General features: G+C 37.8%; 1 protein-coding gene across 1 annotated transcript in view; it reads right to left on the reverse strand.

Moving 5' to 3' along the window:
- Positions 1-6,260: 6,260 nt before the first annotated feature.
- The window catches only part of SMARCA1 (SNF2 related chromatin remodeling ATPase 1), a 36,004-nt gene continuing 26,516 nt past the window's right edge, over positions 6,261-15,748 (reverse strand). The window contains exons 20-24 of the mRNA XM_086470509.1: positions 15,476-15,608; positions 14,392-14,510; positions 13,978-14,190; positions 8,701-8,811; positions 6,261-7,990 (exon numbers count right to left, since the gene is read on the reverse strand). Of these exons, the coding sequence (XP_086326635.1) occupies positions 7,919-7,990; positions 8,701-8,811; positions 13,978-14,190; positions 14,392-14,510; positions 15,476-15,608 (648 nt within the window). The 3' untranslated portion in view covers positions 6,261-7,918. The remainder of the gene's footprint in view (positions 7,991-8,700; positions 8,812-13,977; positions 14,191-14,391; positions 14,511-15,475; positions 15,609-15,748) is intronic.

Below are 15,748 nucleotides of genomic sequence, written 5' to 3' on the forward strand. Positions count from 1 at the left end.
TAAACTTTGACAGAGGCCTTCTAATTTGAACAAAACGCAAACTTTGGACAGGAAGAGCTACCCCAATCACCTCTGGTGTGGTAACTATCCAGCCAGACAAGAACTTTGCAGGTACGTTTGGTAAGAACCGGCAAACTCTGAGGAGACAGCCGGACTATAACGCCGTTGGAGACAAACATCTAAGCAATCACAGAGAGCACATCAGCATTACCACACCACCAGCCTCATTCACATGCGAAGGGAGCAGCTCTCTCCTCAGATCTCCTCCTTTCAGACCCACCACCTACAGCACCTGAGGTCTGAGCAGGTAAAAGCATGAGAGCACTGTAAACAGGGGAAGCAAGAGGAGAAAAGCCCAACGCTGTCTTCAGAAGCTACGCTCTGTTCTGAGGCACGCGCACAGCTCCAGTGCCTTCGGTGGTAACTCAACTCACCCGGCAGCAAATTACAGCGGCTTTGCTTTAAATTTTGGTTTACTGCCAATAAAAATAGATAGATTTAGCCATCAATCTCCAGTTAATTACAGAGAGTTTCCCAGTCCAGCCCTCACCCCAGCCTAGCATGGGCAATCGTTTCCAAGATTCAACCTTTTCCCCCTGCATTTCAAATGTCAGAAGAGGAGCCTGCTGCTAGAGCAGCGTTTGCATAATAACTGGGAATTGGGCCAAGACACCCAATCTGTTAATTTGGACAGGTTTCCAAGGAGCATCCTCACGAAAACATCTATGATGTCAACTGACCCGGCAGGATTTGAAATAAGGCCTAGAAGCAACGGCTTCCTCTGACTGAAGAGATGCATTTTTATTAAGCACATCACGCATACCTGTGCATCTTCCTGCTGCTCACAGGGACTTGGCCATCCTTCTATCCAAATAACCAATATTTAAAGCAGGTTCCAGTAATAATTTGCAACTTCTGGTCTCCTCTCCGTTTCCCAGCCTCGCAAGCACAGTTCAGCACGCAGCAGCACAGCTCGGGATCAGGCTCCAGGACTGGCCCAACTTGGTGTCCAGAGAGGTCATGCAGACTCCACACAGGAGAGTGACACGTGCCTCTGAGGAGGGTTTGTAACCCCCAGCCAGAGAAGTGCGGAACCGATGGTGGCCCCACATGGACTGCAGGGCAGGCAGGAAGATCAGACAAGCAACACCCTCCTTTGTGCCGGGGTACAAGGTACTGAACTAAAATAGTAATCCACATATTTGAAATCCTATGGGGCGCTCAAGGTTTCCAAGCCCGTGAACGGCCTTGTTCAGCTCCAGGACCATGCACAAGCATCACCCCAAAGACAGAGGGGGCAGCCACCAGCCCAGAGGGCTCCTCCTGCCACCTAGAGCAGAACCCAGGCAGGCACAAGCCGCATCAGGTTGAGGTTTCTTGAGAGGAGGCGAGATGGTGCAGAGTAGGCAGGGGAACACACGTGCTCATGCTGACAGCCAGGCTAAAAGGTCGCTGCAGTGTTGGGGCTCTTGAAGCAGATATTGTCCCACACCTTTGCCCAGGTTACACCACACCCAGCTGAAACAGCCCTCTATGTCACACACACAAAGTCGCAAAAAACATAGTTGGAAATATCCAACTGTTCACTGGCATCACCTAAATCAGGTAATCAGTGCTCTGATTTGATACTGCTAAATCAAAGACATTAATACATTTACCAACGCAATGAGTTAGGCCCCCAGTTATTAGATAATTAAAGTACTCAACTAGGAAAGTGTCTGCACAAGGTGCCCCAAAATCTCCAATGAGCAGCTATTCTTTTCAGAAGAGGACAAAAGCCCTTCACTCATAGCTATTTGGATATTCTGACTAAATAAAAGCTAAGACTCGATATCAGTGAAGAGCTGAAAGTGAACTTCTGTTTTTCTAGGCTGTGATCATGCCTACTACCATGGAATACGAGTTCACTTAAAGCATTAGTCAATGAAAATATATTTCAGGCAGAAAAAAAAGTAAATAGCAAAGTTGCCAACATTTTATCCATACGGGAATTCCCCATAAGGGAAACAATTATTGACACATATAAATATGAAAAGAAAGTTTATGGTTTATCAGGCTCTTCACTATATTGCTGACTTTACTCTAAGATAATATTTTATAGCCAGTTCCTCAAGGTGAATGACAATTAAAAATTTATAATAGCCAATTTCTTCAAGAATCCTAAACTGTAATGAGTTATGACTTGAACAAAATGCTGTATTATATTTATTTAGAAGTGAGGACTGACTACTAACAGCATGGATATATCCTTGGAATTTTGTAAAAGTTCCATGAAATACATAAACCACCAGTGTGCAACACAGTTTGCACTATCTTCACAAAACCTCAACGACAATTTTATGAGTCTAAGGACTATCATCCTTAGGATTATTCTAATAATTTGAAATACTCAGTAGTCAATACACTTTCTTCCTTTTCCTAAATGACATTTCCTAAAAGAAATGACAAAATACAAGGAAAAAAAAAAAAAACACCAAAAAAAAAAAAACCCACCCCTGCAACTGAAAACCACAAAAGAACCATGAAGCAACTATGACATAAGAATTAAGGTATCTAGAAACTGAGAAGGCCATCTTAAAAGCAACAGTTCTAAGGAAAGAGAAATAGAAGCCTTACTGGACTCTCAACCGTCACTGTGGTCTCCTGAGGAATACCCACCCGTTAAACTAGAGAAAGACGACACATAATGAATGCCATTTACCTAACTGCTGAGTGGAATTTAAGATTTTTGTGGCCTTCAGCAGTGTCCACCTAATTAAGAAATGAGAAGATAAATGAAGATGACTTTTCAGCCTGTTTTCTTAGAGCAAGGAACTGCCATGTAGAAATAAAATGGTCTGTTCCCTGAAAAAGGTGTCTATAGCCCGACCTTCCCCAAACCACTGAACACATGCAGCAAGAAGATCATCAGATGACAATACCAAACTCCACAGCTACCGAGCAGCTCTGCAGGCAGGATCGCTGCTCCTATTAAGCGTTCTGATGTCTGAACAGAGCACCTTCTCCAGAAGAGTTGGCAGGTACTGCTTCCAAGAAAATCTTGAAAACAGTAGACTTCAGTGCCGGTAGACCACCACGAAGAACATGGAAGAAACAGAAAGTAGCTATGGGATCATGCTCAGCCTGGCACTAAGCAAAGCTATCTGGAAGAACCCAGCAATAGTTTTGGCCTGCTACTGAGGATGAGGGAAGGCGATCCACATCTCTACTCCCAGCTCCTTCCTCCTGGTCTAGGTGCCTCACATGAAAGAGTGAGGTCTATCAAAAGTCACCGTGAAGCAGACAGAATTGCTACCGGCCAATGTCAGCATAAACTGGTCTTCTGGAGCTCCTGTCTCCTTTTTTTTCTAGGGGGTTGTCCTGAGAAAAAAAGTGGAAGAGTGAGCATTCGTTTAGAGCGTGCACTCTCCAAGCAGAATATCTAGCACGTCTACTAGTGATCAACCCCTGCAATGACAAAATTCCTGGTCCCTACCATTCTATGTCTCGTAGACTTAAGCTCCAAAGTATTTTTTTTTTTTTTTAGTAACACACCAGAGGTATGAAATAACAGAAAAACAGTAATTTACTTTAATACAGGATCAACGTACATTGTATCATACCATACCATACCAAGAGACAACACAGGCAAGGCTGTCACAAAAATACAGGCAATACTACTATTTTATTTTAGATTACAGGAAATTAGAAAGTTTGAAAGCAGATGTGGAACAGCCACACACACACCCCCCCTTACATTCAGCTACCATAGCCTGAAGGTTATGAGAAGTACAAGAGCAATGAAAACAAATCAAACTATTTTGAACAGTATCCAAGTGCACGGGCCCATCTGTACCAGAAGTACAACTACCATAAGACACCAGGTTTGTATCAATTTTTATTTTCGTATATGTACAACTTAAGAAACAAATCTCCATTTGAAAAAGTTCAGAAGTTATCCTTCAACACCACAATGCAGACATACCTTCGAGGCAGCAAATATTACTCCTATTAAGGCTCTCATGAAAGGATGGCTACCATGCAAATGCAACTAAAGAGTACACTACATTTCAAAATATGCAAACCGAGTTCAACCTTAACTCTTCCAGAAAAAGAACGTATCAAACATTGTGACCCACCAAAGTGTTTACATACATGCTTGAAGCCAAGGGCACGGATCAGATAAACTTCAGTAAAAGGTAACAACTGCCAAGCTGTCTTATCCAGATCAGAACTAGCGCCAGTGATCGATCCCTGCCAACGTCTGCACCAGCCACGCCACTGACATTGGCATAAACCCCTGCTGACCGCAAGATTTCCACGTGCTTTTTCAGCCTGCAAGGCCCACGTTTTTTAGCTTTGGCATTAACTTGCGATCACAGAAAGTACTTAATCCCTCCACCGAATCTGGGGAAGGGGCATGCAAGAGAGCGCCTGTACCTTAGCAGTGCACGGCAGGAACTGCAGGCGCCGCAGGAGCTGCGTAACAGAAGTTACTTCCATTAGGCATTTAGAAGGATTTTGATTAATTTCCATATACTGTACCCCTTGCTTACGAACTCCAAGAGTGAAAGCTGGACTTTGTTTTTTAAACCATAACCAGCATTAGCACTAAATCAAACAAGAAATGCTAATCTACAAGAAAGATTCTTACTTAATATTTCAGTATAGTAATGCTACTTGTGTGAACAGTATTTAAAGACAGTCTAACATTACCAGCACGGAGAAAGCTTCATTCCTTCTCGATGTCATTACAATAAATTGAAATTAAATATAATGAACATGGTCAGCTATGTGACTTTATTGTCTTCACTAACATAACTCAAAAATAAAAGGACTGATTATTTGAAAGCGATGAATACATAAAACAGAAAATTAACACAACTGTTGTGACCTCTCCCAGGATGTTACGTGCACTGCCTGATGTGTGAAAGGTGCTAGATGACCACTTTTTGTTTCTTCAAGCCTAATGCTAGCACAATCAAGTTTTAGTTGTCTACTCAAAAGGAAACAATAAATTATTCGGAAAATGTTATATCATGTAATTTTTCTGGCAGCTATGAAACTGCCTAAAGGCCCAGACTTTTCAGAAGTTTTGTATCACGTTACATTCAGTGCTTACAGATTTCTTACAAACAGTATACCACACCCAAGAAAATCGTAGTTAAAAGTAGGAAGATTCCTTTATTTCAGTCCATTAAGTTTTGAGTCACAGCAGCGTATCATTTAGATACCGCTAGGCACATACAGTGTGTGTATCTGCAACTAGAAGAATGAAAAAGGAAAAGAAAGATTCATTTTACTTTAATCCTGACCAGCAGCTGTTAGCAATTTTCTTTAGTTATCACTGTGGGACGTGATGGATGGGAAGGCTCAATATACTGAGGAACTAGTATATAGTGTACAAGTGCTCTCAAGGACTGTTGTTCAACAGCACGTTCGGTTTAACTAGGAACTACAGACTGTAAGAGATAACAGATAGTTCCTGGGAGCATCTATCATCCTTCAGAGAAGCTGTCTGATCAAGAGGATAATATCTGGAAGAACAATTGCATGATCTTTTGCTATATAGCTGGTATACGATGTCACCGAAGGAGAGGAAAAGTGAACATTAACTCAAGCGGTAACTTAAACCAAGAAATCTGCATAAAAGAACAAGTTAAGGTATTACCATTTTAAGACTTTCCATACACTTTGCAACACAGAGAAACTGGATACACAAAAACATGCAAGTCAAACAGAGCTAATCTACAATAAACAAAACCAGAATACACTTATTTCAAGACTTAGAACATTAAAGTATTCACTCAATGCTAAATAGGAGCAATGGAATAAGGTCCAGACCTAGCCATGTAAATTCAACTGGCTCTTCCAGCCTTTATTTCCCTCCTCTTTTTACTTGTTTTTATAATTTCAGACCATAAAGTTACTGAGTGACATGGGAGCTGAAAAGCAAATGTAAATAAGGCATCTTCCTCTTTCTATTAATACCAATGCTCCAGGGATTTGTGATTATATATGTATGTAGCTGCACAGCGTTTTTCCAGCCCACAATTACAGAGGATGTCCTTCTCCCAAGGATAAAGCAGGATGTTAACTACTCCAATACCAAAAACCTTATTTGAAAAAACCTCCTTTTCTGAGCAGACCTATCCCATCTAGGCTGGATACTCATCCAAAAACATGCTTTGACACTCATCACCAACCTTCTGTCTGAAAGCTCTGCCCCATCATTGCTCAATGTAGCTCTTGATTCATCAGATGAATCTCAACAGATGAATACTTTTTTACACCTCAAGTCTTAAAAAGAAAAGCCCAGTGAAATAATTAATAACTTGGTCCCCAAACAAAAACTTCATTCCAAAATACAAAATCCAATTATTAATCTTTCAAAATGCTCAACCAAGTCACGACATCCATTTTGCCCCAAACCTTAAACACAGACTATCAAGAAAGGCTTGAAATTCCTCAAACTTAGAGATTAATCGCAGAAAACTTCAAAGACATTCAAATTACACAAAAGAACATGGGCAGAACTCTGTCCTAAGACTCAAGAACTTTTATCAAGTCCTGAATTTCACAAATACAGAATGTAGCCAATGCAAAGCATGAAATACAAAGAGTTTAAAGATATTTTTTTTTCATCTCAAAACACCTCAAACTACAGAAGGAAGCAAACTGCACTAGAAGAAATTTACAAGTAGTCTTCAAGGGAAGTACCATGTAAAGCACACTGCATTAATCTAGACTTGACATTATGAGGGCATGTCTCACTGTAGCAAGGTCCATACTAAACACCAGATCAGAGACAGAAGATTAAAGTAAAAAATTAGATGTCACAGTCACTGTTCTACTGATCCAGGAAAGGCAGAGACTCCAAGGTGAGCAGAAACTATGAACCTGCTTAATAAAGGCCATTCTTGCAAAGTCAAAAAATCATACATCCAACGCTTCCATCCCTTCATTAAAACAGAAATACTAAAAAGGAGCACTCCATAACATATCCCCATTGCTTCTGACTGACATGTGGAATCACAGGTAAAAGCAGAAAAGTTAGCGGAGATAATTAGAGCAACAAAGATCTTCTAGCACAAGGCAGCACAGCACAGGAGCCTGCCATCCAGAAGATGAATTCTTTTGTTTGTCACTTAAAAAAAGAAGCTGTCAGTTGACTACTTCAGTCTATTAAGCATAGAAAAGTTTTCATCTAGAGGTCATTCTGAAAAACACCTTTCCCTGTGTTTAAGCATGTATGAAGCCAAGCAGAAACCAGTGATAAAGAAGAAAAAAAGTCTAAGTGTTTGCTGGCTTTCCTTACAAACGTTTCAGAGAAAAAGGACTATTTAATGCTGACAGCAAACAAGGATGTCAGTCTAATTAGATTTTTTTGTTCTGTCATGCTCCTGATCCTAAGTACTCCTCTGAAAAAAAATCTGATCGATGATGAAGGCACAATTATACAAACCTTAACATTCACTCTAAATGTAGCTATGCAGAAAAGGGAGAGAGGGTAGGGAAAACAAAGGTGAATTATATTTCTCTTCAAACAATTAAGTCAGTTTATTTTCCAACAGCCATATAAATTTAAAATATGAAACAACAATAATAGAGCTATAGAATCTAGGATTTCTTTCAAAGCAGCAGCATATAAAACATATAAAAGCTAAAACCTCAGCACAAGCTTCAAAAAAACAAGGACTGAGTGAATTTTGCAGAAGACATGAAACTCACAAAGTACAGTACACAAAAATACTGGAATGCATAAGATATAAAGCTACACATTTTAGGTAAAGAAAGACATTGTAAAGTATACAAAATTTGCAAAATTAAACCATGGGATCTGGGGGAGAGTACCATGAATACAAAGAAGTTGGCAATTAATACTCGTAGATGGAGAGGAGAAAGTGGCAGTTTTACATTTAGCATTCAGGTTTCAGGTTCACGACTTCACTTTCTTAGCATCTTTTTTTCCAGAGTTCTCAGCAGCCAAATCTGCTTTTCTCTTCTGTGACTAAGGAGGGGAAAGAAAAAAAAGAAAAAAAAATCATAAATTTAATGATATGGTGGCATTATGAAAAAAAATTTGAAGTACATGACTAACTATTCCAAAAGAAAATAAGTGACCCTAGTGTATTATATATTTCAGTTGGGCTTTGTAGGATGTGATGGAAGGGCAAAAAGAAAAAAATCCTGGATTTAGACACTTAATTCTGCTACCCTATGTATCTTCCTGAAATCATTACAGGGTCTCAAAATGGTACAGGTACCACACATACCATGAATTGGATGAAAAGATCAGGACCTGGACTTATACACAATTCTGTTCTAAAGATGACAATTCTTCAAAATAAAAGAAGCACTTCTTATCATTTCTTCATCCAGGAACTACTATGTAGGGGAGGAATAACAATCTGAGATTAAATTAAGGCAAATCTATGATGTAACTACGTAGGCTGAAAGAGGGCAGTGCTACATTTTCTTAAGAAGAGTCTTCCTCTGCTACTTAAACAAAAGACTTATCAAAAAAAGCTTCAAACTACTATGAATTAGGAATACCTATGTAAGATCTAGGAGAGCTGTCAATAGACAAATATTTCAGTTTAATCTCTCAACTTCTGTTTTATACTAAAACAATCAGTGGGTACAATCATCTTTTTCATTTTCTAACAAAATAATTTAATTCTGCCTCAGTAGAAGTAAAACAAGTGCTGCTAAACATACTGCTGTAACTTTTGCTCCTCTTTTCTTCTTTTCAGCTCTTTCTTTTTCCTCAATTTCCATATTTTCTTTCTCTATTAGTGATATGAGAGTATTGCAGCGTCTCTGAAACTCCTAAAGAAACAGAAAACAGCACATTCTCTAAATAAATCATACAAATTCTCTCATTTACATAAATATGTTCAAAACTCTTGAATTCCAAAACGCTTAAATCTTCCAAACCCGTTCAATATTCATGCGCTAATAAGATTATCTTAATTATTGTTCACCTGTCTTTACCTTAGTGTAACCTTCTTTAGAAACAGAGAGAAATTCACTGAAGTATTCAACTTCCTAACAAGGAGTTTTCAGGATTGTCTATATCTTCCAAACTAACACCCCAAAAGACTGATCGGATCTTTCATCTCATTTAGATGAAGCAAATTATAGCCTGCCAGCATACTATGCCAGATTTTAGGAAAAGAGGTCTTCAAGTATATCTTTAAAGCAAAGAGAAAAGGAATCAAAGCTATCTTAAGCATTACTTGTGTGACATGCAGACTAGTTTTTTGTGATAAGACACTGTAGAGCTCCAAACCAGCAAAAATCTATCCAGTCTTAAATCGTGAACTCACTGTTGTATTTTTAGTCAAACAGCACCCAAAAGGTAGCAGGCCCTAAATGCTTTTAGCATCAAGACTCCCAAGCCATCTGAAAGTGATTAAGATTAAATGCCATAAGGGCATTTATACATTAGAAAAGTATTTCCAATACAACCCTAAAAGTATCTGCACTGCAGTTATTAACAGTTGGCATGGTTAATAGAACTCATTTGACTTGGACAATTTCTCATACCTCATCCCAAAAAAAGATCTCTTACCACATAATAGTATCTGCTTTTATTATAACTATTCAGTATGTCCTATGTACATTGAGAACAGTGAGTCCATGGGCTTTTCTTCCCAACTGTAAGCAGGAAGCTTTCTTCAGAGGAAAAAAAAAGCCATACAAATATGCCTTATCTCTATTAAATTCAACGAAGCAATTTTTGAACCACAAGCTATCCTAGAATTACCTACTAGCATCAGTCTTAACCTACAACTGGTCTATTTGCAATGAAGTGAACAGGTGACCTTTTTGCCCAGGAATTAGTCTCTATTTTCTCAGCATCTGTAACCTGTATATTGCCTCAGCCATCATGTTACGTGATGGAAAACAATGCACCCTGCACGCTTTCTTGATCCTGAACGTTCTGAAACACTCAAGCATACATCTCATCTTTGAGACATTAATACCCTCAAGCTTAACCACATTCCTTAAGTTCCATAGTTTCCACAGATTCCTCTACAAAAGGCACTCCAAGGCCTTGGGTGAAAGCTGTGTAAATTCAGACTGGACACATAAATCCTGACACCACATGAATTTTTTTTGTACCACCAAAAAAAAATTCTTTAGGACATTTCTCTTCACAACTTCCTACGGGAAACATTCCAGTCTCATGCACAAAGTTTTGCAGAGTTATTATAATGCGTCATTTCTACCACATCAATGTAAAAGTAACCCCACACCCCCCGGTACACGTTCAACAGTAAGTCTGGGTGCCATGCTTGTGCCCTGGAATGTGACAGTCCTGCTGGAGCTAAAACACTCTCACTTCAACCAATAAAAATCCTCAAATACCTCCCACACAACAGTTTTCTGATAAAAAGGCAACAAGTCTGAGAAAACTTGACTGCAAGCCATCCCAGCATACATTGCATACACAAACATTAAAAAAAAAAAAGCGCCCTTGTCCCAAAACCTACACTCTACAGATGAACAGAGATGATAAAAAGTAATAGAAGTAGAAAGACGATTGTCAATATGTACATCATTTAAATTTGTGTACGTTGCTCCCAAAGACTTAGGAGCTGTAGGTAAAGACTGATGACAAGCTGCTCCACAATAACAACCACCTAGCTCTTTTCTAGTATATGAGAAACTGGTTTGTGTTCAACTCCAGACAAGTAATTAATCAGAATAGACTAAGAAATAACCTCGATCCGCTTGCCTACGGCACTAAGAAAACCCTCCTCTTTCCTGGGGAAAAATACCTGCATAAATAAATACATTTATTAAAGTGTACAGGTTCATGGTTAGACTCTCCAGATGGACTGCTACTCCAGAGCAACATCCTGTGGACAGAAGATGGACTCAAAAATAATGTTCTCTGGAGAATCACAGAAGCACTCGACAGTAAGATGTGACATGCATACAGGTTTCTTCTACGCCCACCATCAGCAAGAATCTGCATGAGAAATCCTGCAGCGAGCCACTGAAGTTTCAATATGGACTGATCCATTCCATTTTATTACTATAAAAATACACTTTGAGTAAAATGCCTTTTTTTATTCAGTGTGGCCTGATACTTTTCTCTTTAGGATGGAAAGAGATAAGATGTACTTTGCTCACCCCCTCATAGCTATAAAGACTAGTATTGCAATAAATAAGATGGAAGCACTGAACCATCACCTTCTGCATGACTGAAGGCAGAGATGCTGACTTGGGAGTGAAAGTAGTCCTAAGCTCTGCCAACAGGCCTATATATTCCTGTATTTACAAAGGAGTAATTTGTCTTATACTGGGTAGGGTTTGCAGAAAGATAAAAGAGAATACGCGTAATTTATGATTACAGGAAACAGATACATGATTCACTACTGCCATGGTATTTTGCATTCTTCCTGCATGGACAGAAATAAAAGAACAATAACAACTAAGCTTAAAAATTTAAACCTCTGTGCCCAGTTAAAAAAAAGTAATAATTACCATTTTAGGCACTCTCAATCTCTTTGAAAACTTGCATTGTGGGTAAACCATATGGTTTTGCAATAAATAAATGAAGGAGGATTTTTGTTTTCCAAAGAGAAATCTTCAAAAGGAGACAAAACCGAAACAAGAAGATGGACGATAGACTAGCTATTTATATGGAATTCAAGAGACATCTAGTGGTTAGTAGAACACAAAGTCTTCTCAAGAGCCTGGTAAGTCCTTTACAGAATTACACTGCCCTTTCTATCTTGTTTCATATCAGTTTGAATGTAATAAAGGGTAATTTTGAGATCACATGTGAATTTCAGTATTTGAGGAAGTTTTATTCACTTTCACCGAACTTACTGTTTACCCCTTTACAAAGATTTGTATTTATAACTTGGTTCATTATGCTTCGTATCAAGGGACTTTCCAGCGTATTTCTTCACAAAAATTACCAAGCTAGTGCAAATGGACCCATAGAAATTAATACTTCCACAAGTGTCAGGATATTTGAATACATAAAATGTATCAGCGAATGGCAGTTATAAACTACCAAACCATACATACCATGACAATCTAAAAGATTTAAGAAAGTTAAATGCATGTTAAGTGAAGTGAAAGATTATTTTAGTTTTCTATTATCATACTATTCTTTTTCAACTGTGTAACAGTGGAAACAAACAAAAATATTAATATTAGTGGGTAGAATTTTAAGAGTAGACATAAGCCAAAATATTCACTATAATCCTAGTGTTTAAATTTCAGCATTAGACACCACAGAACACACTTCTATACTTTAGCAAACTATTCCTAACCCCTTTAAAAAGAAAACTATACTGAACATCGGGATCTGCAAGAAGATTTAAATTGAATATTTAACTTTACACCTGACTTCACTATATGTCAACTAATATTAAATGTCTTGCTTTTTATTTCTAGTACTCATTTCTATGATTTACTTAAAAGGATTCCTGCACAGAGAACTTTAAAGAAACTTCATAAGAGATTGAATATTGCAGGTTTCTCTCTTTATGGACTTAGTTTTAAAATCCAGTATTTCTTCAGACATTTTAGGAAGTAAAGCTTGTAATTCTTTTTAATTAAGGGCTAACTGCTGCACTATCCAGAAACACTTTAATTGCTGAAATACAAAGTAGAAATTGTACTGCATAATTATAAGTAACACTGGGAAAAGCAAATATTCCCACCTGTTCAAATACACATGTTTTATTTATTCTTAGTACAGTACCCAGAACTCTGAAAGAACATTTTATAAACAAATCCTGAGGCCAGGAAATGAAGACAGTAAACAATAATGCACAGCGGTTCTGCAATTGCTAGACTAAACTACTAAAAAAACCCAGATCTGTATACAAAATGACATTTAAGTTCCATGACTACAGCACAGCATTTAATTAGAAATCTGCTTACAAGACAATGGGGAGAATCTATGACAGCTGTATAAGGGCCAGCGTGCTCCACTCTTTTGTATCAGACACAACCAATATGGGGTTGTATTCAAGCAGACAAAAAATGTTCCAGCTCTCACTCATCACCAAGTGAGTAAGATGAAGAAAAAAATTTGGAAGTACATTTTTCCCATACAAATACGTTCACATGAAACTGCACGTGAGTGTTTCTTACATAAGATGCATGTACTTACAAATTTTACTCATAAGAAAAAGTAACTCAATCAGGGGAGATCCGAGCAAAAATTCTAGAGCAGAGCTAACAGCTTTTTATGATTAAGAGTCCCATCTTCTGAGGTTGGTACCCACATAGCTTATTATTTGCAGCCACCAAAGCTTCTGTTAGCGTTACCACTGCCCACTTGATGACTAAATTAAAAAAAGAATAGCTCTGCTCTTCAGAGAAAGGAAATAAAATACAGCTAAATTTCAGAGTACTAGTCTACTTGCTATCAAACTTGTATTGTATTCTCTAAGTATAACAAAATCTTCAGAAAAGTATAACTAAAAATTGCACATGATAATCCTTTTCTACAACTACAAAGTGCATTTTAAACCAATTGCTTCAATGACTAATTCTTACATGAATCACTAAATTTCCTCATGCTTTTAGGAATTAGGTACCAACATTAGAAAAGCTGTCCTTTCCTCACAGTATACAATTCAGGTGTTTTCAGTCTTTAATATTGTCCAAAAATTCTGAAAAGCAGTCATATTTTACGAGACATTGTTTGGTAAAACTTTTAGTTTGCATTAAAGTAACACAGATACTTGTGAGGATAGTCTAGCTCTGCATTAATCCCTTTGGGTAACACGGGACTTAGCTCGGCAGGTTTTCCAATCTAGTTGTTTCAGTCGTATTGTGGTGTTTGCTGTACTAAGGGAAAATGCTATTTTATTAAAAACTGGGAACGAGAATAAAAACCAAAGGTATTGTTTCCTAGACTCCAGTATCCCAGCACAAATCTAAATTTTACGTGATGGTGCTTAAAAGGAACAATATACTTCACACAATGCCTCAGTCCATGTAACCGATACCTACCATTGCAGTTCTAGACTTGATAAACCAGTCAAATCTGAACTGGGGAGCATTGCGCACACACTGCCTTAGCTCCTCGTACACATTTTCTTTGTCAAAGCCCATCTTGTGTAACATGCATATCAAAAATCTGTCTTCCTCTTCTGTGTAATTTTTCCCTTTGTTTGTTCCATACTGAATACGCAACTGATGGAAAGGTGCTTTATACCTTGCAATCTGAGTGCAAAACAAGAAATAAGGACTATTAAACATACAATATTACATCAAGGATTTATTACACCGTAGCGTAGATTACCAATACATGGTATATTATCTATGCTATATTAAAAGGTAAAACTCCCATCCCCATCTATTCCTTTTTGGAAGGAAATTGGAAGAAGTCAACTGCAGAAAACAAAAAAAACCTGCAACGATTACTTTGGCATCAAGGGCCTTCTTGATACTGATCCTCCGTTGAATTCTTGCTTCTCCTCGTTCAATCTGAGCCATAATCCTCTCAATGTCCTGTAGTTCATTACAACGTTCCCAGAAAACGGCTAAAAACACAAAACAAAATTTGTAAAACAACATCTTTTCCTCTGCTCTTACTACTTTACTCAGTTGAGGCACTCCAGCAAAAAAAGAATGCAGTTTGTGATTCCACTAAAGCTTAAAAAGATTTGCTAATACTCTCCCTTTTTGCACAGATCCTTTACTCAATGTCTTTAAAAGTTAACTATAAGCAAAGATTTAGTAACAACTGTAACAAAGTTTACATTCAACATAATCAATTGCAATCATGTAAAAGTCTGAAAAAAAATTACTTTTAAGGATAGCTTTTCATAACAATGGTGAAACAGGTTACAGCTGCTAGTCTGGCAGTGAAACATTCGTATTTCAGTTTTCACTAGCTACCTCCAAGGTCAGAGACTACTTAGTCTGTCTGTTATAAAAGCTAGTAATTTGTGGCTTCTCCAGTGACACCTTTAACCAACCCAAAATAAATTCAACACTTTGAAGGAAACTCTTGTGGAGCTCTTCCTTTTTAAGCTATAGGGAAAACATTGCAAAGTTAAATTTTATGAAGGTGTTTAGTAAAATTAAATCCAAGGATGAAAGAGGAAGAACTCTGTACAAACTAAAAAGTATTGTGTAAATACAAAAGACAAAGATACAGTGTCCTAGCTAAGATAGCACATATACTCACAGCACAAAGAATCATGTTGCCACTATAAGGCAACTTCATGGTTCCACAAGACCACATTGCCAATGTAAATTAGCTATGCCAAGCTCTAAATTTTAACTAAGGAAGGATAAAGGCAACTGATGGCATATTTATATGCTACAAATTCAACCTTTTTAAGAGAGTTGAGTCTTCTGAAAAGACCCATCATGTACTTTTAAAAAAAAAAATTATTCCTATACACATCAAAATTCTACATGTTGCAATTTTAAAAGATCATGTAGCAAAAATGATGGTGATACCATGTGATTAAGCAATACATTTCAAAATATCACAAACCTGAATATTCAATGACCTCCTCGGGTGACTTTCCCTCCACCTCACGGGCAATATTGTCTATATCGTCACGACCGTATTTCTCATTAGCTTTAATAAACTGGTTAAAATCTCTTTTATTCCAGTTTGTAAAACCCTGTAAGCAGCAAGATATCAAGGAGGCATTATTAGGTACGAAACATTTTGCAAAATTGTGTCTTATGTACGTATCATTTGCTCCAATTGGCAATGCCTCTGCAATGTCCCATAATTACAGTGGTTAATGGTCTTTCAGGA

This window comes from Leptosomus discolor, chromosome 9 (genome assembly GCF_034619465.1).
Source record: "Leptosomus discolor isolate bLepDis1 chromosome 9, bLepDis1.hap2, whole genome shotgun sequence".
Classification (NCBI taxonomy): domain Eukaryota; kingdom Metazoa; phylum Chordata; class Aves; order Leptosomiformes; family Leptosomidae; genus Leptosomus; species Leptosomus discolor.